This window comes from Dinoponera quadriceps, unplaced genomic scaffold (assembly GCF_001313825.1).
Source record: "Dinoponera quadriceps isolate SergipeBrazil2010 unplaced genomic scaffold, ASM131382v1 scaffold405, whole genome shotgun sequence".
NCBI classification, from domain to species: domain Eukaryota; kingdom Metazoa; phylum Arthropoda; class Insecta; order Hymenoptera; family Formicidae; genus Dinoponera; species Dinoponera quadriceps.
The window spans coordinates 4,026,106-4,050,559 of NW_014554754.1; the positions used below are offsets into that span (position 1 = coordinate 4,026,106).

Here is a 24,454-nt window from a genome sequence, read left to right on the forward strand (position 1 = left end):
ATATATATATATATATATATATATATATATATATATGTATACATACATACATCCCGAGCGAAGAATACTGGCGGTAATTCGCTTGTTTCGCCGAGACTTCAGGACCAGCTTCCGACGCGCTTTTCTCAAACCAAAATAGTGTGCGAGGTACCGGAAATGAAATGAAACTATTTTTCGTATTGTCCGAAGATGCATACACAAGCTGATAAGCGAAAGACGAATGCGGTTAGCACGACAACATTCGTATTTCATTGGAGATCAAGCCTCCTCGGTGGGAATCCGTTCCGCACCATCGAAAGATATCTTCGCGATCGAATAACCATGCAGAAGATGCGGTAAAAGCCAGAGGAGTATTATTGTTCTTAACAATAAAAACGAATTCCACACACACGAAACGATGCATTTTACCTTTCTCTCTGCGTAATTTTCCACACGCTGAAATGTATAACGTACGATGTAAAAGCGAGGCGATACGTTCAACATCATGAGGTTGAATTTTCTTCACAAATTACGACGCTGAAATAGAGAGGGAGAGAAAGAGATAGAATGTATGTACGGTGTAAAGCTACAGTCGCGCGAACATATACATTCATCCTCATACACACTCGTACGCACGATATTTCGAGGAGAACATCAATAATGCGTTCTCGATAAAATTCAACCTTGTGACTTGCAATATACGGAGTAGCTAACCAGGTAATTACCTGTTGTGTTTTGCCTCATTTGTGTAACTTTGTTAGACTCGTTTCCCGTATGGAAACTATAAATATCTATATGTTCTCGCTGTGTCGTGCGCACATATCCGTGAACGTACGTATATGAGAAAAGTCGCGTGAGCACATATGCGGAAACCGATACTTGCGCTTCCTACTTCGGACTTTCTAACAGGTGTTGCTTTCTTATCGTCACTAATCACTCTTCGATTTCTTCGTTTCATTTATTACATATTGCGGTTAATTACAATGTATGCGACATATTTATATTCGCGTGTTTTTTTGACCTTTCTATCGCTGCATTATTCGATCATTAACACAGTTACATGTATATCAATTTGCAAGAGCTGTGCATGAGCTGACATGAGTGTTCTACAGATAATTCGCTTTAGAAAATATTAAGTATCCTCAACGTCTTAAGTCTATCACTGATAGATTATTAAACCTGATAATTAGGAACTGGACTAATAAGAATTGTCGGTAATGTATTCGGCGGGTATTATTTATAATCATTGCTTTATATTATATCAGCCGAGAATCTAAGTTTTTCAAATAGAGCTTTATTTGCATTCGATGTTGCATCATTTGTGTAACTTTGAAAAGAAGTTTATTTTCCGAAAACGCAGAGTGTGTTAATTAGCGATCTTTTTGTCTAATGATATGCCTGAGGATATGGAGGAATTGATTGTGCGAGGGTTAACAGGAAATTTAGTTAACGAAAAATCTGATTTTTTTTTAGATGAACTGATCGCAACCAGGATGCAGATATGAACGCGGAAAATTTTAAATCATTGCGCACTCATATACCTGCGTTCTTGTGTTATTTCCATTGCGCTTTAAAATTGAACTGTACAATCGTGCTCTCCTGGTATAATCGTGTAAGCAGCACATATATATATTCGTGGATACATTCCGATGTGGGAAAAAACGCAACAGAAATCGCCTCGTTTGATTAACGTTCACTGTCGCTGTGTGCAGAAATCAGTCTTTTTGTAGAAAGCAAGTCACTCTTTGACTTTTGTCTCATTTTAGCCCTCGCTCGATCTATTATGGCTGCCGCCGCGATTCAATCCTTGAAGCGCGACATCAAGCTAAGTATCTTGTCGTACAAGAGCGTGTCCACGTCCTTAGCCCACAAGTAGTCCAAATGATTGAATTTCTCATACGGCACTCGGAATTTGCCTAAAGGATTGCCCAGCTCATTGTACAATTGATGCACGTCCTGCGGAAGAATAATCGATATGATGTGAATGATGTTGAGATAGGTACGTTGATGTAAATGTAGAACGATACATTTAACTCGAGCGTTTTGGATATTTTTCAGGATATTCGATCTTTAAAAAAAAAATGTTTAATACATAAGCTTGCACGGTACTGCATAGTTCTAATTTATCTCGCCTTCTTTTTCTCCCTCTCTTCTCCTTCTTGGCAAAATATCGTACAAGCTCTCCGTTTATCTCTTTTGGAAGCATAATTTACGTCCCGGAGAATTTCATATGTGATCTTTTTTCCCCGTCTTTCGACGTTCTCCTCCTCTGGGCTGAACTTTCCGTTATCATCAATGAAAAAACGTTGCTTTAAACTTCGGCCCTTTTCCTTTCAAGGTATGTTATTCGAGCGTTGAATTGAGTGGACCGCCGTGTATAAAAAGATACAAACCCTGACGTTCGACAGCCAATCGTTGGTGCTGTAGTGCAGTGCGATCGGCACATGGATTTTCGTCAAATCGTACTTCGGCGGAGTTATACTGTTGTAAATGCCTAAGTTACCGAAGAACCCGTAATCAAACTGCCGGAACTTGCCTGATGAAAGATCGAGACAGCCGTTACGTTGTGCTTCTTACAAGAGAGGCAGGGGGAATATAGACTTAAGCAATCTTAAATACTTCGTTATATTTGCGCGCGCAAGTGTAACGCGTGAAAATGGATGCGAGCGAGCGCTTACCGGAGTTGATGAGTTGCGCGTAGTGTACAAATTGCTTCGTGGATGCACCAGCGGGTAAGTGTCCTAAGATTACCGGCAATAAGGCCTGCAAGAGCAGACAGACACAGGATGTCCCGAATTATACATGCTGAATAGTTATAGTGAATTTATATTATAACGCTATTCCAATAACGTAACGTAAATACCAACTAACATTACATCAATGTTATAATTTTTTGCTCATAACAATGTAATTGTTATGTACAACGCACTTATATTGCTGAAATGATAACATTGATGGGATGTTTACTTTGGGATGTGTTCGAACGATGTTATAACGAAAAAAAGGACTCTAATGATATTCGGTCGGGATCAATAGAATAAATAGGAGCACGGATTTAATAGTGCAATTAATAAATTCACCGGAAAGTGTATTCAAATTTATGCATTGAATATTTTCATTGAATAAATTGTACGCTTTCCAATATCTTCGAGTTTATTGATTGCGTTATTAGTTCCGTGCTCTTTCGTGCCCAAGCTTATTTCCTCTGTACTAGCTATGTATTATAACGAGTTATCACGATGAGTTAATGAATGATGATTAAGAAATTAATGAATCGATTTGCAAAATTAACGAATAAACAATGATATTGTCCGACGTTGAGTAACGTAAGATAGCAAAAGGTTTTTACTCTCTAACTCATTATTATGTTAATAAGTAACGAGTCGTTATAATTTCTGCGTTTTTCCACCAAGCTTTGAAGACCTCATGATTTTCTGCCGCATGCACGCACATATATATTCTACATGTGCAAAATAACAATGAAAGCAACAATTATTTTCGTTATCGTCGACGTTACTAACGAAAAAAAAATATCGTTATCAAATCATTACCGAGAAAAAGATCATTTGCGACGATAACGGTGTTTTGCAGATAACTCCCCAATTTCGCACAAGATGAAAAAAATACGATCAGCGGTGACAACTGGTGTTAGGACGCGATGCGTCAATGTGACGTATCTGAAAACACAACGATGATAACATCGTGATGTCGCACCTTGTCGAATTGGTCGTAATCGAATCCGGTGATCAGGAACAGCACGTTCGAGCACAATGGCTGCGTGATGGCATCCTTCGCGCAGACTAATTTTTGAAATTTCTGCATAGCCTCGTCCGTAGGTGCGAACTCGTACTGGCCGATTAATTTCGTCACCAACTGCAACGATTATATTATTGTGCGTTAAGACTGGGATCGCCGATGTATCATCGAGATTGCGTGGACTACGTACATCGATTGGCGTGATGAGCTTCGAAAGCAACTGGAAAATCGGACTAAACATCCTGGAGGAGTAAGCCACCGGAGCCATTGCGAACATCGCGTGGACTTTGTCCTGGTACTCGGGTAGCTGCGCTGACATGACGAAGAAGGTGGTGGTGCCCTGGCTGTGCCCCAAGTAGAACAGCTTCTCGCGACCGGTGGTCTTCAGGACATAATCTATCATTGCCGGGAGATCGCGCGTCGCGATCTCGTGCCAGCTGCAAAAGTACAGAGAGACTCGCGGTGAATTATGCCCGTTTCGACGAATAACGAGTGCGAGAGAGAATAAACACAGAAAAAAATACATAATGCATTCAATCAAATATTGTTTTAAATATTTCATGAGTTTATATGTCCGCAAGTATAGTTTCATCATAAGTATCAAATCTATTTAAAATATATTCTGAATTCTAGCAAGTTTTCAAGAATGTTAAAACTTCGGTTTATTTCTTCCAATTAATCGAATTTAATTTTTCTTTGATAAGTTTTATAATATTTTTGAAAAAAGAACAAATTCTTCTACTGAGCTTATCTAATATTTGTGATATTTTAATATTATTATCAAGAAAATATTCTTTGTTCAAGGTAAACATTATTTAAAAGAAAAAAAAAAGTAAACTGAGTATAATTGCTTTTCTTCGCAGTACAAATATTTGTTTTCTGTGTACGCTCCGCAAGTAGTGTAAGCGAATCGATCGAATAGGTCCGGCGAAGGAATTTCCGCAGAGTATTGTTGACAAAAAAAAGAGCAAAATTCATGGTTGAGAAAGGTAACGAATTGCTTTTGAAGAGTGACTCTGATTAAATTGCGAAACTACTTTAATGGATGTTGGACGAATGATGAATATAAATTTTAATTTTAGCCCTAGCTTCTCCGTTGATTCTCTTTCTTTCCCTCTCTCCCTTCCTCGCCATCTTTTTCGGATCACATCTTACTTTTATGTTGCAATTGTTTGGAGAATATTCAAAATAGATGTGTTCAAGCGGGAAAAGATAAGGAAGGAATCCAATAAATGTTATCAGACGATATCTAGTGTGCTCGTTAAAACGGGGGGAGCGCATCGCTTGTTTTTCGCCGATATTTCTTTATTCCGGCATAGGTATTTATTGCATCTTATCACTTAATTCTACAAATCCCGGTTTTAATGCAATAATGTTTTGCACAACATTTTTTAACCGATAACATCGGTATTCGTTATGCTCGATAACTTGAATAACGCTATCTGTTGGAGATCATAATCTTTTCTCTTGTACTGTTGAAGTTGTCTCATGATTGAGAGAAGATGTTCACTCCTATATTATATATGTTATCGTGTTCTAAATGATTGCCTTTCTAATCGATTTGACCAAAATAGATAGAAATCGTAAAATTAAATTCTTCTTGATCGTGGTGACACGAGATAACATTAATTGCCAATCAAAATAACGATCTTTACTTGCAGATACAGTAGTTCCAAATCAAAACAGTAGTATTCGACTCAAGTTATCAGCCTGTCATGAATGTATTTGTCAACGCGATTAAGCTTGCATTCCGCACTTTATCCCAGGGACGTCTTTAGGATGTTCCTTGGAGATTTTTGCTCTAAGGGGCTTGTTATTCGCGACGAGCAGAGATTTTGTGAGCTGTGTCTCAAGATGAGTCACATGATGCGAGAGTCGAATTGACAATGCGAATTAAATAAAAAAATTGCCAAATGTCATAGAAAGAGAGAGAGAGAGAGAGAGAGAGAGAGAGAGAGAGAGATCTTTCCAACTACGTTGGCTATTTTTTAAACTTCGCTACAGTTATTATCATAAATATTATTATCGTGAGGATTGTGTCCACTAACATCAATTTTTGATGTATTGGGAGCAAACACTTGTCACGTTTGGTCTTTTGTTATCGCAGTGTTATCGCGTGTTGAGATATGATTATTCGTACGCGAGGATTCGCGTTTGAGAAAATAAATAATAAATGTCAGCTGATGCTTTAATCTGTTCCTTCCATTGGACGGTAATAAGATTGAAGAGTGCTCGAAGATAAGATTGCAAATATTGATCGGAATAAATCTCGGATTGGCACGCGCGCTACGTATATTCGGATTTTTTACATCTTACGTTGTAGTATCTTACAATATTAATTCGAGTAATATATATATATGTGTGACAAGTTTATATTGTTACTGTTAGTTGATGTTTACTGATAACATATGTTAAAAAAAAAAAAAATATATATATATATATATATATATATTAAAAATGTCAAAACTCTCACCTGAAATTCCAGTAATCCTTCCTTGCAATCGACGGATTCGTGTGATTAAGGGAATATAAAGTGCCACGCGCATTACCGAGCCATACATCATATCCCGCGTCCGATAAGATGAATCCTGTAAATATCGTACAATATAAAAATATAAGATGTCTCGAGACAAAGTGAAGACAAGACCCTGATGCACGCGCCCCAACATTGTCAGTTTCAATAGTTTTAAAAGAATGTAGCTCTTTCGAATGCTAAGTTTTGTAATAGTTCAAAGATGATTCAGTCAACTGAAATGAGAAAAAAGATATAAACGCATCGATGGTGTTCGCGCGACTCAATTAATTTAATTGACGGCTTAATAACTCTTACTCTGCGAATAATGATACTCACGGATCATTTCAGCGATAACCGACCAATTAAGATAGATTAATGTTTTATTCAGGTGTAAAACGATATTCTTGGTGAGAGACCGTTTAGTCCGCAAGAAAGAACATTAAATCAATCTTTAGGAACATTGATTTTATATGGATTTTATAAACATATTAATATTATATAAATATTTTTTAAGTGTTACTTGATAATATTCTTAAATATTAAAATGTAGAAATATTATTTTTAATGCTTGAGTTAAATATTGTTAACAATTACGTTGTATACAATATTGAGAACTACATATGTGGAAACGTTTGTAAAATATCATTGTAATAACGTTATATTAATGATTTCTTGCTTACTGAATGTCTATCCGTGAAAAGTAAGGAAAAATATCGATAATTGATTGAGCGTTAAAACGTTCGGATGCTATATTCAGAGTATTTTTCTTTACCTAAACTTTTCTTCGGTCCGGATAGCACCCACGATGCCGAGCTCGCCAGAAGACCGTGCATCATAAACACAACAGGTTTTTGCATATTGTTTAACGTCGCCGTTTGCCCTCTTACCCGATGCATTTCCAAAATGTAACCGTCGGATGTAATCACTCTGTGCAGCTCAGGGTTGTAATGGTATTTCTCAATTAGTTGCATCTGTGCGCGCGCAATGATGAAATATAATAGAGATATTATATTGAACAAATTATCTTCTGAAATTCAAATAGAGATATTGAATATATATTTAAATATTACTTGATAAAAAATGTTCTAAATGTTTTTAGACATACGAAATTCTAAAAAATATTTTAATCACTCGATGTGGCTTGTTGGTTTTTATGTGGTAATTTGTTATTATATTTGTTGAGTCATTCTCTTTTTTCTCTTTAGTTCAATATAGCGACATTTCATTTTAAAAAGGATGAAAATAGTTCGCTAGTATACATTATATTCACATCCGTCAACTGTTTATGCATTGTTTTTAATATCTGTCAGTAAATATGTTATTACATGTTTGTGAGCACAACAGGAATACTTTATATAAGTTACAAGGATATCGTCAGAGTCAGTAGAGTCAGTGGTTGCCGTCGAATTGTCGAAGTCGGGCGAGCAAGGTTAGTAGTTGGACGGGTGACTGACTTCCGGTCAGAATAGAAACCACGACGCGAACGTGTAAAATGATTTCTTTTCTCTCGTATAAATAATAAAAACTACTAAGAAACGATAATTTAACATTTATCACAACTAGTAATACTTTTTTGTAAGGGAATATAATTGTAAAATGTCACTGTAATATCATTGTGATTCGTTTTGAAATTTTACTGTGATATCTCAGTAATATTGTAGCAATATTTTATATTATAATGTTACATTGTAATATTGCAATAGAAATATGATATTCCTGTGATAATGCCGTGGGATATGTCTATAAAAAAAAAATATATGTATATATCTATATATAAACATATATGATTAAATATAATAATATATAATTATATACAATTATAGAGCTTATTATATGTAGAAAATTTTTTCTCGGGCGGCATGGATTTAAATTTTCCCTCTCTCTCTCTCTCTCTCTCTACGTTTTACTTATTAATTTAAATTAATCGTATAACTTATTTATATAAATTAATTTATACCAAACAAAGCGGCTGTTCTTACAGGCCGCGTACTTATTTCGATTTCTACCAACTTTTTCAACTTTTAGAGAGAGAGAGAGAGGGCCTCATGCAAGAAATATTCTTTTGTTTTTCTACTAATCATTTCAACAATTAATTCATTTATAGAAATTTACTTCGTTGTAACTGGTATTTTAACGTTCGCCAGCAAGAATTAAACAATTAATCAACTGTGCGCAAGCGACAGGGAGAAAAATTCGGCAAAGCTGTCGTTCGAACTCACAGCGTTGAGCTTCGCGTCTTCCGGCAAATCTGCCCTGGGTCGTAGTCTCGCTAAATCCGCATCTGGCAAGATCTGATACGTAGGATCCGGCGTCGCTCGCGCGAACGCCAGGATCGCCAAGAGGAGAACCGTCGGCGGCAACATCTCCGATTGCTCAAAACTCGAAACGCGATTCTTCGTCAGTTGCGTGCGATCGTGTCGGGTTATGCGATTTTCGGGAATAAGCGCGCCGTATATATGGCGTCGCGCGGTCTTACGGAATGCTGTTAACGGAGTGTTTGCTTCCGTGCCGGCTTATCAGCAGTTTCTGTTAATCTATCGTAATTTTGTCCGATAATGTGACGACGCGGCGATCAACGTCAGTCGTGATTGAACGTCGCGGAAAATGGGAGCTACTATGTTCGGTAAAACGATAACGCTGTTGAAGATGATTTATTGTTTATTCGCGATATGATTGAGCGACGTGTGCACAGGTGTGCAGCAAAATGGTGCACTCATGTGATTTTATCAGTCCGAGTTTATGTCTGAAATGATCCAGCTGACCGTGGCTATCTGCACAATACTTTTTGTTGATATGGTAGATTATGAAATCTCATCTCTTTTCCGATTGTGGTTTTCAACTGCGGAGATTGCGGAGCTCGTCGATTTTCGGTGGGTTCCTTTCAATGTCTGCAGATTGTCGAAACTATATCTATTAACTAATTCTGCACTAGACCACAGTAATTTTAAATTAATAGGTCACAGCGATAACCGCTCGCAATTAATGTCTACTCACACGCTTTACTTGAAGGATAACATCCTATAGACATGAGATATCGCAGTAGGATTTTTTAAGATGATCTCAGATATCCGTTGGATATCCAGCACAAGTGTCGGCCTACATGATATCCTACGGCGTTCAAAGGATATCCGAAGAAGCTCAAGAAATATCGTAAGATATATTACTATAGAGCAAACACCTTCCAGGCGGCATATTGCCGTCAATACATATGACGCCCTCTGACGTCACTGTGCTACTTGGGGTTGGTCATTTTTTTAGTTACTGATCATTTATATGATCTAACGTGTCTAATATTTGAATGGTAGTTTAGTATTCCTTAGCGAAAAATGAATCATCGAATCGATGTCAAACCGACGTCGATTCCATATATAATTTTGATTGTTTCGATTTAACGTCAATTTGATGTTGATTCGATGTACATTTTTCATTGGGTCGAAATATATATTCATGCAAAGTCTTGCCGGTCTGTGCGAGTCGCTGACGAGTATATATATATAATCATTGTGCATAAGCCTTTAAGCAGTAAAGAAGCAGTAACAAATTGGCATATTTCTTTAGATTTATATATTCCAAAAGATGATAGAAGTGACGATAAGTTTGGCCTGAAGCAGATTTTTAACCCCTTGTCCACTATCTTGTTTGAAGCATCAAGCAAATTTACCAACTACGGATTATCCATGGCTGAAGACCTTTATTTAAGGTGCGTTCCACTTAAAACTCGCAACGATCGCTAGAATCATTCTATCTTTGTTTCTTTTTGAAGTTAAACAAAGACAGAATGATGCTCGCGATTGTCGCGAGCGTTAAGTGGAACCTGCTCATAGGAGTCTGTGATCGCGAGCATCCGAGCCGTGTTCGGAATGTCCAATCATATAGGTTAATCCGTCAAATTAACCGATTGGACATTGTAGATCCGGCCTGAGCTCGTCATCTTGCGAGCGTTAACGCACTAGTAGCAGTGTTTCTTATATTTCAGTGGCTATACATAGTTATTATTTAAATAAAAAAAACATGTAAGCATTTTGAACAATTAAACATCTAATAATGATATAGTCATATTATTTTGCAGAATATACATTAATTATTTTATCGTTAAAGTGCTTATGTAATGTCATCGGCCACGTTCAACAGAACGTTTCATTTGCAACTGTTGGAAATTTCATGAGCTGAGATTGGATTATTCTTTTACAGATCTACAGGAATAATCCAATGTCAGCACAAGAAATTTCCAACAGTTGTAAACTAAACGTTTTGCTGAACGCACCCATTGTATTTGAATACTATGGTCCTTCTACTACTTGGTTCATATTTTGAACTCTTTTATTGAAATAAATGCTTTAAATTAGCTTCTCAATCAATTAGGATTTTAAGCCACTTTTAGAGGCACTTTTATCGATAAAAGGGAACTATCCAGAATAAGGGCCTTAGCTTTTATTTATTTATTTTAGTACACGCTTGAAAGATGCTAGAATGTTAGTAAATATCCAGTAATTTTTTATTTTCAATAATTTTTATATCTAATAATTTTTCTAGTAATTTTTTATTCCTAGTAATTTTTATATCTGAGCAACAACTTGGTCCGAAATCTATCATTGTGGCCCGAGTGCGGTTGATCGCTACGAGTGAGGGAAATTGCGTCATGATCAGTGAATGTGTAAATTAATGTGAAAGATTCACATTTTTTTTAACTATATAAACATTGATGTCTGTTATTTTTCGTTTACGAGATTCAACTTGAGAAACTTCATGAAAAAATGTTGGTATTTGATAATTGTCCCGACTTATATGCCAGTAGCTATACATGCTACACTATGAAAATAGATGAAATTCACGAGAAGGAAGTAAACTTCATATTCGAAAATATATATGGGAATTAAAGATTTTAAAGCTGTAGAATGCTACTTAAAATATCTATTACTTGTCACTATTATTTTTGCAGAAGTTACAGCTTGCTGAATTCTACTTATTTTTCGCGATTAGGAGAAATAATCTAACTTCACACACATATATTTATTTATTTTCATTATACTCGTATCTTTATTGATGTTTAATATGACCAATTGTTTGAGTTACAAGTAAACTGTATTCACGGACTTTAAATGTTGCGGGTGCCGATTGTTCCTGCACTGGTTACACTTGTTCAAGATGGACGGGATATTTTAGGTTAGGTTGTGAACCTACGAGTCTTTTGTGATAGCTGTTTTCCCGCAATACGGAAATTACATTGTTGCTAATTAATGCACGTAAATGACGTATGTATGTGTGCTGTAATATATGCGTTTAGCAGATCGAAACGCACTGAGCGAAAGTTGAGCTCAAAGAGCGCGTTCCGCGCTGTGAATTGCTTTCAGAACTCTTCTTTACATCTAGCGGTTGCTCGTATTTTTTTATTATGAAGAGACGCCAGAGAAGGCCGGTTTTGACGATCGATAAACCGCAAAGTACTTATCATGTCGAACACGTGCAAAGTAAATATATCTGTATAATCATTTTAATTTCAATTTAAATGATAACTACGATTGGTACAGTTGATGGTGTCTTAATTTTAAGTCGCAAATAAATTTACAAATTAATATAGAACAAAATGTGTGTCATATAATTTGTACTGATATTTACACATATTTGTTGTAAATAATATTTATTATAGGTAGATATAAGCCAGTGAACAGTGCACAGCCTGTACAAAGTGAAGCTGAGAATCCATTAGCCAACCTGTTATGTCAGTACAATTCTGACAGTGATACAGAGGATCCCAAAAAGGATGTGCACAAATTGGATGACCAAGTCAATGATTTCTTGAAAGTGAGTTATCCAGATAATCAAACCTGAAACAAATTTTTCATAGTACTTGCTAGAAATTTTTTAGCAACTAGCTAACAAAAATACGATAGAAACTGTTAGCAGAATATAATGGCAGATTGATGACAGAAACTAAATAGGTTCCGTCATTTTGTTTAAATATATTTAAATAGAATATACCTTATACATCTTGATTAGTTTCTGCTGCATCTTCATGTCACTAAATTCTGTCAACACAAGCTTAATTAGATAATTATATACATATGTAAGATAGATCTGCTATAGAATTCTGACGCTACCAATCCGTTGGCATACTGCTAACATTTTGCTTATCGGATAAATAGCGACATTTATTCTGTATATAGAAATGTAATTTCATCTTACAGGAAATTCAACTTATCGCTCCCGAACAGCCCGCCTGTAATATTGCCAAAGATCCAAAGTTAACAGCCAGGATAAATTCACAATCTACACATCATACGGGTCAACAAACATGTGAGAAAGATTTTCAGTAAATAAGTTTGGTAAGATAAAATTATGAACATTGCTATAGAATATTTATGTGATGATTCTAGTATGGCAAGAATGTTATGACAAAACCAGCGGTTATCCTTACTACTGGCACATCGAAACTAACGAGGTAACATGGGACATGCCGGAGGAGCTACGCTTGATAAGGAAACAATCCGAGATGGAGTCTGTGATAAAACCTTCGGTTCAGGGTCCACATTGGGTGGACTTTTCATCTATCACATGTAAATTACCATTTTCTTAATTGCGAATTTTTCTTTTGTAATACACCGAGATATCGCTGGAGATATATTGATGATCGTTGCAGATCGACAGTCGCAAGCAAATATACCAGAGGGTATGATACCGCAGGAGGTGGTGGCGAGGAATCGTAACAGATTGATTCATAAGGAGACAGCAAAGAAATGCTTCTTGGAAAGCAAGGTAGAAACAAAAAACGAATCCCCTACGAAGGACGACGATTCTGACGACGGGTATGGCAGATATTGAGATAAGGCATTACAGGATCGTTCCATCATTAAAAAATTTATTACTTTGCAGGCGGATAGAGATGATAACGTCATTTGGCAGTGACGGAAGCGACTCGGAGGATAATTCCTCGGACGAGAAGAAGACGACGATACTGCCGTCCGAATTAGGAAATTCTGCGCTGTACCTAAAGAGCAGCGAGATAGGACCTGCGTTTTGTCCCGCAGTAATGCAAGCGTCCGCCCGAAATTTGTCTCGTTCTTACAAGCCTGACTCGACAGTTAACATATCAGGTTCTACGAATCAACCCGAACAGTCTGACGAGAGCAGGCTAATCGATGGTAATAATGGCTCGCTTCAAGGAGAGAAGGAATTTTTCACGGAGAAGAAAAGTAGAAAGGACGTTACCAAGCATAACGCAGCTTCGAAATTGGATGTCAACGTGTCTTTAGTGCCCGGTTACGGAGACGATTCGGACGTAGAGGAGGAAGTGAGACCCAAGCAAGAGATGAAACCTTTGTTTCCGATCGCTCAGGACGAGGACTATGCGACTAGCACGTCGAAGGATACTCACGAAGCCTTCGCGAAAAGTTCGTGCAACGTGCAGAGTTTCGATCAGAGTAACGACGGTAATGAAGATACTCGAGAAACGAAGGGCGATCATGAGAAAACGGAGGAGAAGGAGTCGAAGGCGGATGAAGACAAGTCTAAGACTAACATATTTCTTGAGGACATGCAAGTGTGCGGGAAGGCTTTTCAACGGAAGAAGCGAATAGCGTTTGACGGTATATCGATTGTTCCCGCCTATTTTTCACTCGCTAGAATAATCATTTATTTTAAATCATTCTTACCGACAATAACATCTTAAATCGTTCTTATCAGCAAATTCGAATGTTGCGTAGGTATCTTTGTGACTTGTGGATAATAATTTTTAAAATTTCAGTTACATCCAACAAGATTAAACAAAATAACGTTTATCATGACAACGCGGTTCAAGACGATAACAGCGATCTCACAAGTAGCGCAGCTACTTTGCGCAATATCGACGACGGTGATGCGGAAATGCGTAATCAGTTGTGTACAGAGGGCCCAAAGGAGTGTGAGGAGGCATACGAAGAGACAGAGCAGTGCATTAGTGCTAAACCTGAAGAAAAGCTCGGTTCCAGGGAAGAATCGTGCGACACGGAAGTACCTGCGGAACACAAAACGGCGGCCAATCCGGCCGAAGAACGAACCAACGAGGAGATGAATGACTTATCGCAGATTATAATGGAGAAATTGAAGTTCCTTTCCGAAGGAAGGGGGAGCGTTTCTGCTGTTCAAACAATGCAAATTCAGTTACAGGTGAGGTGATATTTATTAATCATAGACAAGAGAGAGAGAGAAAGAGATATAACACAGAAGCTTGCAGTAACATTGTAATAATGTTAACGTTTTTGTGCTATATGTGGTATTATACATATATTTTATATAAATATATATTTATTGATTTGTCACATTGATATACTGTGACATTTTATATATTACTATAAATAAATAAATAAATAAATAAATAAATAAATAAATAAATATATATATATATATATATATATAATATATAAAATATATATAAAATATATATAAAATAGTATATATATATTCTACTAAATATATATATATATATATAGTAGAATTATGAAATGTTTGATATGCTGAATTATATTAACATAAATGAAATGAATGAATTGCTCGTTCTTTACCGCTATATTTTACAGACATTATCTACTGCATGGGCAACAGGTAGTTTAGAAGAAAATTACTTTCAAAAATGGCTGACTGATACAAATCATGAATTGGAAAGGTTAGAGCAAGATGCAGCACCAGCTGGTTGGCTATGCCAGTGGGATAGGTATGGTATTCCATTTGCAGTTTGCATTATTACTTTTCTATGTAAATATAGGTATCACATATAACATATATGTTCAATGGCTTTATATGTATCATTAATTTATAGAAGTATATATATTTATATATTTGTTTTTATACAAGTGCTCATACATGCGATTGTCATGTACTACTACATAATTTCATCCATCATCAGAAAAATTTGCATCATATGTAGAGTGAGAATCTATATAAAGTACAAATTAGGTAATTAACGGATTTTTCTCTCTCTCTTTCTCTCTCTCTCTCTCTCTCTCTCTCTCTCTCTCTCTCTCTCTCTCTCTAAAGCGTAGGTACACTACTTTCAAAAATATCTCAAGCATTTTAATATTTGTAGTAATTTGTAGAGCACCTTCGAGCGAATTTTTGACATTTCAAAGCATCATTGTGTATGTCTGTGTACACTCTCAAGTACGTGATATTTTAAAATTTGTTGTTTCTGTACGATTCGTACTCTTCTTAAAAATCACTGAAACTGAAGTAATTCAGTGATTACTAACTCAGTAATTTATTTATGACAAATAGTCAATTGTCGCATTATACATGAATTTTAATGTACGCAGGTACGTTTTTTTTTTCTCAAGTCTAGAGCGATGATGCGGCTGATATATTTTTATTGTTTCATACGGAGCAGTTTAGCCTAAGTGACGGTGCAGTCCCCCGTAAGAAATGCAGTCTCTTGTAAAGAGTGATTTATCTTCTCAGTGTTAAATCGAGTGGTCGTTTCTTCCCTATGTAGAGTCTAAGCGGTCATTGATCTTGTGATTTTATCAATGTGATGAATTACACGTGTCGAGTGATATATTACAATCTGTTATCTAATGTAAACATTGCTGCAACAATCGAGTAACGAGCACGAGTTACTCGGATTAAGAATTTGTTTGTGCCCATGTACGGTTCAAGTGCTATGCTGAAGTAAAATCTCTGAAACGAAGATGAGAAGATACCACAAGAGAGAAGTGACAGTATACTTTAATATTCTCCGATCGCGTCAACATTTAATTAGTCATTCGCGTTTTAAACGTAATAACATATGAAATGTATGTAACCAAAGAATTTCGAAGAACTGCTTCAAGTGTTTTATTGTTATTACAATGTTGATAATGATATAATTGTTGGCAATATCACAAACGAACTCATTAATTTTGAGATAATCTTATTTATATTACATATCGCACACATATAAAGATATGAATTCTCGATACTATTTATCGAGTAACAGAGAAATATTGTAAGTTTCAAAAGTGCCATCGTTAGATATACATTGCATTGTGTGCTTACTTTTTCTAATAAACGCAAAGTAACGAGATATATCAAATTATTCTTCGCACATCGGAAAAAGCGCACGAGAAATTTCTCTGACATTACTCGTTCGTTAGTCCGTTCGACGATGTAAGTACTACCCAGTCTTTATTATATTTTATTGATATCTGGTGATTTCTGGGACCACGCAGACATAAATAAACCAGATATTATATCGGGACCGAATTTTCTCATCATTACTGTCCTCGCATTCAGTCACGATTTCCCACTTCTCCTTCATTTCTCTTCGCTGTAATACCGCATTAACGTTTGCCCCGCGAGAGGAAAGCACTCTCATAATTACACAATTATCTCCCAACTCCCTGAAAGGCCTACGTCGGGCAAAGCGAGAGCACGGCATCGCAGGTAGGAGTGTTATACTAGATTATGTTTTATAATTTTCTATACTGTCTAAGAAATCTGGTGACGGACGATATCGCGTGAACGAATGTTCCGTCACGGGAACATTACTTAAGCGTGTATAATGGATGTAACATAGAGAATTTATTTGCGAAAACATCGCCCCAGTGGTCTCATGTGCTGCCTTTTGGCGGGGGATTTTTCTAGGTCGCATAAGCGGTATTACTATCACAATACATCCACTGGAACGTCACAGTGGACTTATCCCGACACCGGTATTGCCGGTGGTACTGAGGAGATGGAATTATGCACGACTCCTCCGCCACCAGAATCGGACGAGTTATCAGTCACAGGTGCGTGGAAACTGCCAAGGTGTCATTATCGGTGGAAAGCATTGATCGTTTCTCACGTTAGGATCTCCCGGAGCGAAGAAGCCGAAGGAGAAGCAAGCCGAAGAGATGGACGATAATAAGAGCGACGAGAACATAGCGGAAGGACGCCCCGTGGATTCGGAGACCACCCCGTCACAGACGTCCGATCCGTCGCCGCCGTCGAGGACGTTTGAAGAAGACCCGAAGAAGGGCAAGAGGAAAAGAGAGAAATTCGACGACAGAGCTTTGGACATGAAGAGGAAGCGAAAAGGTAAGGAGTTATCAGTAACACGTGACGAAATTTATAAACATTTAATGTGAATTATTCTCCACGCGTTGTTAAATCGCGAATATTATTGTTAATGAACCACATATAGTGATAATTGGGTATTCTGCTTGCAGAAAGGATAACGGCTTTGGATACGACTCAGGCGGTGAATCCCGCCTTGGAATCCGCCTTGTCCTACTCGCAAGCGGCTGTGTCACCGCAGACTTCGATACCTGCGAATCACGCGAACATGGAGCCTCTGCCACCGGGCGTAGACTTGCCAGACACCTCTTACGAAGCGGCGACTTTAAAAGGAATCATCTACAACGCGACGTCCCAGCAAAGTAACGCGATTTACGCGCCTTCGATAGCGGACCCGACGATACCTATCCTGAGTCATCAGCCGAGCTTGCTGCAAGAGCCGTTTGTTCACTACCCAACCTTCCATCAGCATCTGCATAATGTAAGGATCTTTCTGTGACTAAATATTGTTCAGCCGATGCCATTATATTTACATATATATTACACATATATATTTTTAATTTTAATATCAACAATTTTATCTACACACAAGGTGACCTACAAAACTTGCGATCTTCATTTTATCGAAAGATTCTCCGAGCAATTTGAACAATTTTTCCTTAACGGAAATATCGAGGGAGGTCACCCTTCAATTTTCAACATAATATATCTGTGCAGCTAAGAAAAGTTTGTATACAGAAATACAATTAATGTAACTCTCCTCGTGTGTTAGCATACAATCGCGAACAAGCACGGTGGACAGGGTACAATTCAATTCATGCTGGGATACGCGCCGATCTACTCGAACAACAAAATCATCGCCAAGCCGCCAGTTAAGGCCGCGAAGGAATCTCTAGGATCCGCTCTTGACTCCTTTTACAATGACATCGCGCGTATCGAGAGAACGGAAACGGAACGGGCAACGCAGCATCAGGATACTGCAACGATGGAGCAAGCGCCCGTACTGGAAGAAGTAAAACTGCCAGAAACGGAACCGGAATCCGTGCCTTGCGATACAACAATGAAGGAAAAGAAGAAGAGGAAGGTAATGAATGCTGCGTTCACCGCTGCAAAACTATTCCTTCCAAATGAAAACTATCTTTTGATATCAATCTTCCTTCTGAAAGCATGAAGAGAAAAGTATTTATATGTATATATATCGACAAATTGGATGTATTTTAACTGTTTAGAAATTGAGATTAAGAAAATTAATTTCTAATTAGAAATTAAACTTAGCATTCCTCTCGATTCTGTTCGTCAATTTCTTTATGCTTTTGGCTTTATGAAATACATTACTAGATACTTCTTGGAGATTTCTTGAGACATGTACAGTGCCTGGCCATATTATTAGACGCACATTTTTTTTTTTTACATTTCATTGACTTCCGAGGACCGGCTTTATAATACGGCTCATCTATCGATCGAATTATGTTGAGGGACCATTATTCTAATAAAATTCTATCATAAAAGATATTTTTTTATGACATTATTTCACGTGGCTGTTACAATGAACAAGTATGGAACCCGCGCTCGTTGCATTATTAATAATAACAGACGTATTCTGATTGTGTGTGTCAATTGAAATCAAGTTTTATTTTTATTTACTTGTGACTCGAAACATTCCTTGCTTACTAACAGAAAAATACATTTTTGTGTGAAAATTATTAATATTTTTTACAAAAATTATGGGTAAAACAAGTGATCCGACGTCGAAATTATTCTAGTCAAGTAAATATAAAATTAGTAGTTTTTCTTCTCCTCCTAATCTGTTAGAAAATCAAAGTACGCCCAATAATATGGATAATGTATATAGTATCCAAGTGGTATCGATACATGAACTTAAGTTAATGAAAGTTTGGGTGCCGTGTGATTCTAGTCGAGAATCAGCATCAGCAAGAAGCATAAGGAGGTGTCGACCATGGTGGCAAAGTGGCAAAGGGTACAAAAGAACCTAGAAGACACTGTGTAAATAATAGAAGAGCGAGCGAGAAGTAATTAAATGCCGTTAATTGTTGTACAACAAATGATATTATGTAGAGATTGTAATTCCGCAAATTCGTGGTCTCCGCTGTACATATATCATGATTTCCGGTGTCGCAAACTGCAGTGGCCTTCCGTGTCGCGTTAACGATATTTCTATTGTCGAGAAGAAGAAACTCGCATTTAAGAATAATCATAGTGGCATGTTGGTGGGATATCGTAGTCTCCTATTTTCCAAAGTTATATATTTTGAGTGATGTCACATCGATCTGCTACTGTAATTATCGCAAACGATGAGTGTGACTTAAGATGTGGTTATCGAAATCAACGTGAAATATCGTCCAACAGAATACAGAGAATACCACCGCAGCTTTGAATTTTACGCATATTTCAGAGTGTATTATGTACGATATCGCGCGTAATAATCGTGCAATGATATCATTCGTATCATATAATGCAGTACTTATCTCTCGTGACTATCTGTCTTATGATTTGTAAAACAGTAAAATAAGTTCCGTGATAATTTTTAGATTTCTCAAGCGTTTCATTATCGTCATTATCATCTTCATCATTTTCATTATCTCATTATTATTGTTATTGTTATTATTGTTACTGTGCGCGTTTTATAAAGAATTAAATGCGTGCGCGTTTTTACAAATCGTTTCGCTCAACACCGAGAGGTACTGCTTGAATCAATGTAAGTTATTTTTACACACACTGTACGAGGCGATACTTAAAACTCTTAACCAAACATGGTGGGAGGGATCGTACTTTATAGACACTCTGTGAACAAAGTGAATTGAAAATAAATAGCGAAGCCTTTGTGATATTATTAGCTGTTTTCTTAAAATTCAAAATGAACCTTGAACGGACGCGATCAATTTCATTTAGATAAGCGAGGCCTGTTCTTTTTAGCTGCACAATGCTATATTACAACTTCATTCTGTTTCAACACTCGGTTATACACGTGTCTCGCTCTAAAGAGGTTTTCAGCTCAATTATCAGCAGTGGTTCAAAAAATCTGCAATAGTCAACTGAAGTGTTCTATTTTTCGTTTTCTTCTTTTAAATATTTATTCGACGAATTATCTTTTTATAATAAATAAATGCACGCACGTACATACATATTTTCTTTTTTTTCGTCAGAACTCTAATAATTTTTAAATGTGGGAAGCACCATAAATTATAAAGATATAAAACGTAATGTGCCATATTTTGGCCATTGGCACATTCTTTATATTCGTCTTTGTTCATTTGCATTGGCAGAACTCAGTGTTTTTCTTACCGTTCAGTGCAGTTAGAGAAAAAGGAAAAATCTAAGTCAAAGAATTGTTTTAGCTAAAAAGAACAGACCTGTGGGTGGCATTTGGCAAACGATGAGTGCCTTAAGGCTGCTGTTGTTAGGCAGTGACGGTAGGATTTTTCAGGTATGCGCGCACTAGCGCACTACGCTCCCGTCAATGCGCTTGCGCGAGAGATTCCGTTGTCGAACAGAAACCGAGTGTTTGAGGACTCGTATAATGTAGAATTTACCGGTGGGAAAAAACGTTAACAGTGCGGTCAGTTTTGCAGGCGACGACTTACTTTGACATTAAGATGGAGTAAAGAAAAAATTTTAGAGAAAATTTGCAACTGCAAGAGCGACGTATGGATGAGGGGCTTTCAGTGGCTATCCGCAACGAAAACTGCAAGAGTAAATAAAAAACGCCGGAGCTCTTAAATCATATGCGATAATTCTGAAGAAAAATCAAAGCAAAATCACAGAGATGACTCACTTTTTCACAGTGAAAATCTCTGCCAGTAGACTCTAGATCAAGATACAACATTGTTATTGTCAGTTTTTGTGACAACATAAAAACTGCTTCATCTGGAAAAGTGTATTTAACGAAAAGAGAGAAAAATGATTTAATTTTCATCTTGCATATTTCTCCGTGTATATATATATATATGTTTTTTTTTGTTAGTCAAATTTAAGAGTAAATTTTGCGGAGAAACTGTGGTAGTAGAAGAATCAAAAACAATATTAAAATGGAAGATCAAAACAGGGATCCTTGTGTGGCATTAATATTAAAGGACTCGCGATTGTTAGTTAACAGGAAACAGCTAATTAGTAAGAGTCAATATTTTGCCATGCTTCTCTCTGAAAGCTACATTGATCACCTCCAACAGGAACATGTAATCAATTATGATATTTCAATCTCTACATTACAGGTTAGTGTTGTATTGTTTATGTTGTTTCTACAATAATACCTTCCATCTGTCATATTCGATGTTCATTCGGTACAAAATTCATTTTTACTTTTCTTAATGAAACAGATATTTTAGAAGATTGTACCTAATATTAGTAACATAAACTAATTATATAATTAAAATATGTAAAAAGTAATTCTGATCTTTTTGTAGGATTACATCAATTGGATTCACGACGAAGACTTTTGCATGAAGTTTGACTTTGTATGCAAAACATCCTTGGAAAAACATTGTAATCCTAACTCTTACGAAGATCTTGTGAAGTTGCTAGATTTAAGTGTTTTGTTTTTAACGGATCTGCTAACAGATGAGATAACAAATATAATGGAAGCTATTCTGGTAATACCAGAGCTTTTAATTGACATTTGGCTCGTAGCAAGGGACTTGGGCCTTTCGACACTGCAGGATATTTTTTTTGCCGCGTGCTTAGATTATTTCGATAAGTTGCCAATTGATAAGCTCCTTCATCTAGAAAGTCAGAATTTGCAAAAATTGCTTAACAATGAAAATATATCATCTACAGAGGAAAATATGTGGAATATATTGTTTATGTGGGTGAAGGCTAATAAAGTAAGTATTATTTCCATATATAATAATATATCTTTGAATCAGTACATGATAAAATCCCATTCTTTGTTTTCGAAAGTAAATCACACAATAGCTTATGGCAGTTTACATGTAATATATTCAAATATTTCATTTGCAGATTGAAGAATTGCCAACTAAAATACCAATTTTGATAAAAGATAAAAAACCGAAAGTCTTAAATTGCATTATAGATTATGAGAAGCCTCAAAATTATAATAGTAAAATTTTCCTTTATTGTTGGGACGGTAGAAATTTCTTCAAATATTCCACATTAACGTATCCTAAAGAAATTACTAATGCACGACATCCATTAATAGGAATGCAATTTACTGGCAGAAGTATGTAATTTATTTATTTATTTATTTTTTTTTAACTCGGAAACTGTCTAGGTCATCAGACTTATTTAGCGATCATTCAGGATATGATTTGTACATGTGTGGTGGCGAATACGGTGTAGGGAGAGGAAAATTCAACGAGAAGATTTGGCATTATTCTTTAATATCTAAGAAATGGATTTTTGAGACACGGTAAGTATCCTGACAAGCAGCTGTTAAGCTGAAAGTAATTGTAATACAGTAGTGTGCTTATAAAAGTAATAAATAAATCTTTCAGTATGCCACGTCCGAGGAGGAATATGATTACAGTACTTTTCAAAAATAAACTATACCTTATAGGCGGTGTAGGAGAATATCGCACACAATTAAAAAGCGTCAATATTTACGATATACATTCGCGTGGGTATTATTACATTATTAAATTATTAAATATATTACATTATTAAATTAATATTGAATTAATTATTAAATACGTACCTTATTGCATTATTAAATATACCACACAGTGCGTCTAAGCTCCCTTAATATATGTTTACTATATATTAATTGAGTTTTTGGATCTTATCAAGTGACGCAGCAGCATTAAGTACATATTTCTTCATTTCATATACCACAGGCATTTGGACTAAGGGTTCACAGATACCTGCAAGCTTTTCTGGAATCCCTGAATATTGTGTTGATGATGACAAATTAATTATATATATGACCCAACTTCATGTACTTATATATTATAGCAAGGATGATACCTGGACACATTTTAAGTTATTGTGTGACAAATCATTATCTCAAGAAATAATATTAATGGGATTAGATGAGAGTGCATGTTTCCTTGGTGAGTAATATTTAAATCGCTATAATATTTTAATCACTATATAATACGCGTGAGCGAGTGAATAGAATTAATATATTTTTGTGCTTTGTAGATGTCATAAATAAAGATGCGACAGACGATATAGTTCTTAGATGCATGAAATATGAGACAGGCAGTACGAAATGTCTCAAAAATGACACTGATTACACGTGTGAGGAAAGATCTATATTACTCGGACCCCAATTCAGACTGGGACATCATAAAGATTTTTGCAGCATAGATACATTCCTCATACAATGTAGAAATAGTGACAACATATATGTGTGGCTCCGTCAGAACTATTCTTTACGTTATAATGCCGTATACAATAATTTTCACGTGCATACTGTCCCCATACAGGAATCTATAAAATTTAACTCACTTTTTTACAACCATACCACAACTTTATTTTCTTCAACCACAAAAAAGTTTTTTCGTTTAATGGATACAGCTGACTTGCATTCCGGGTCGACCACAATTACATAATGATCTCCGATTACATTATTGTGATGTACTACAAATCCTGTCATCTGATATGAAGATACCGAACAATTATTCATCTTGTTATCGTTTATAGCAACGGAAGAGTGATCCTTTGTAGAGTAACTACGTTGATAAAGAGACTTGCAGTTTATTTCGTAGACACAACTCGTCGAAGAATCAATTTATATCTACGTGTGACTCGTGATATGTACGTAATATTATTTAAATTATTGTTAAAAGATGGCACAATGTAGTATGCAAAATTTTAGCAGTATAGCAGCATATTTTTTAAAAATATTGTGAAAAATTCAGTGTGAACTGAAGAATAGCAATATTAGATAGTTTTACCAAACAAAAGTAAGACCAATTATGCATTAGAAGCCAAATTTTTTTGTATACAAATTCAAAAAGTTTGTACCTGGATATATACGAAATGTTTTTATTACTTCCTTCATCAGTATCAACAAATTTCTAAGTTTTAAAGAAAAAAGTAAACCGAGACTCAAAAGTATTTGGCGTAATCGTATTCAAACACATGCTTTCACGAATTGTATATTTTTCTATCAAAACATGTATATAATTTTGTTAAAAAAAAAAAAGATTTAAAATGGAAGTCCCATTTCTAGGAGTACCAGGTGTATGCATAAGTTTTTTCCGGTTTAACTAAGAGATGGCG

The 24,454-nt window shown here is 36.1% G+C and overlaps 3 protein-coding genes across 4 annotated transcripts; 2 read left to right on the forward strand and 1 right to left on the reverse strand.

The window, feature by feature from the left end:
• Positions 1 to 918: 918 nt before the first annotated feature.
• LOC106741509 (lipase 3-like) lies at positions 919 to 8,613 on the reverse strand. The gene is made up of 8 exons (XM_014613619.1): positions 8,470 to 8,613; positions 7,023 to 7,221; positions 6,209 to 6,323; positions 3,926 to 4,172; positions 3,694 to 3,852; positions 2,658 to 2,742; positions 2,373 to 2,515; positions 919 to 1,935 (listed from the first exon to the last, which is right to left on the reverse strand). The coding sequence occupies exons 1-8, from the start codon at positions 8,611 to 8,613 to the stop codon at positions 1,780 to 1,782; spliced, it is 1,248 nt and encodes a 415-aa protein (XP_014469105.1). The 3' UTR covers positions 919 to 1,779.
• Positions 8,614 to 11,346: 2,733 nt separating this feature from the next.
• LOC106741488 (formin-binding protein 4-like) lies at positions 11,347 to 20,105 on the forward strand. 2 transcript variants are annotated; one of them, XM_014613587.1, is made up of 14 exons: positions 11,347 to 11,506; positions 11,602 to 11,718; positions 11,898 to 12,052; positions 12,436 to 12,544; positions 12,625 to 12,804; positions 12,888 to 13,053; positions 13,121 to 13,833; positions 13,992 to 14,392; positions 14,803 to 14,936; positions 16,841 to 16,986; positions 17,048 to 17,275; positions 17,407 to 17,735; positions 18,027 to 18,338; positions 19,170 to 20,105. In XM_014613587.1, the coding sequence occupies exons 2-14, from the start codon at positions 11,643 to 11,645 to the stop codon at positions 19,260 to 19,262; spliced, it is 3,042 nt and encodes a 1,013-aa protein (XP_014469073.1). In that variant the 5' UTR covers positions 11,347 to 11,506; positions 11,602 to 11,642; the 3' UTR covers positions 19,263 to 20,105. The 2 variants fall into 2 exon arrangements, with proteins under 2 accessions (XP_014469073.1, XP_014469072.1); XM_014613586.1 differs by having other exon boundaries at positions 11,347 to 11,502.
• A 589-nt stretch (positions 20,106 to 20,694) lies between these two features.
• Positions 20,695 to 23,850, forward strand: LOC106741535. The gene is made up of 8 exons (XM_014613663.1): positions 20,695 to 20,965; positions 21,237 to 21,483; positions 21,676 to 22,092; positions 22,229 to 22,448; positions 22,529 to 22,637; positions 22,723 to 22,844; positions 23,062 to 23,277; positions 23,369 to 23,850. Exons 2-8 carry the CDS (start codon positions 21,301 to 21,303, stop codon positions 23,779 to 23,781), a joined length of 1,680 nt encoding a protein of 559 aa, XP_014469149.1. The 5' UTR covers positions 20,695 to 20,965; positions 21,237 to 21,300; the 3' UTR covers positions 23,782 to 23,850.
• Positions 23,851 to 24,454: the final 604 nt, after the last annotated feature.

Bases quoted from the DNA above. Each gene is read 5' to 3' on its own strand.
- LOC106741488 (XM_014613587.1), top strand. From the start codon at position 11,643: ATGAAGAGACGCCAGAGAAGGCCGGTTTTGACGATCGATAAACCGCAA. The intron at 12,805-12,887 runs GTAAATTACCAT...TGATCGTTGCAG, and splicing joins GGACTTTTCATCTATCACAT to ATCGACAGTCGCAAGCAAAT. The intron at 14,937-16,840 runs GTATGGTATTCC...GGATTTTTCTAG, and splicing joins TGGCTATGCCAGTGGGATAG to GTCGCATAAGCGGTATTACT.
- LOC106741535 (XM_014613663.1), top strand. From the start codon at position 21,301: ATGGAAGATCAAAACAGGGATCCTTGTGTGGCATTAATATTAAAGGAC. The intron at 22,093-22,228 runs GTAAGTATTATT...TTTCATTTGCAG, and splicing joins TGTGGGTGAAGGCTAATAAA to ATTGAAGAATTGCCAACTAA. The intron at 22,638-22,722 runs GTAAGTATCCTG...TAAATCTTTCAG, and splicing joins AAATGGATTTTTGAGACACG to TATGCCACGTCCGAGGAGGA.
- LOC106741509 (XM_014613619.1), bottom strand. From the start codon at position 8,613: ATGTTGCCGCCGACGGTTCTCCTCTTGGCGATCCTGGCGTTCGCGCGA. The intron at 4,173-6,208 runs GTGAGAGTTTTG...GTACTTTTGCAG, and splicing joins AAGGATTACTGGAATTTCAG to CTGGCACGAGATCGCGACGC. The intron at 3,853-3,925 runs GTACGTAGTCCA...TAATCGTTGCAG, and splicing joins AGCTCATCACGCCAATCGAT to TTGGTGACGAAATTAATCGG.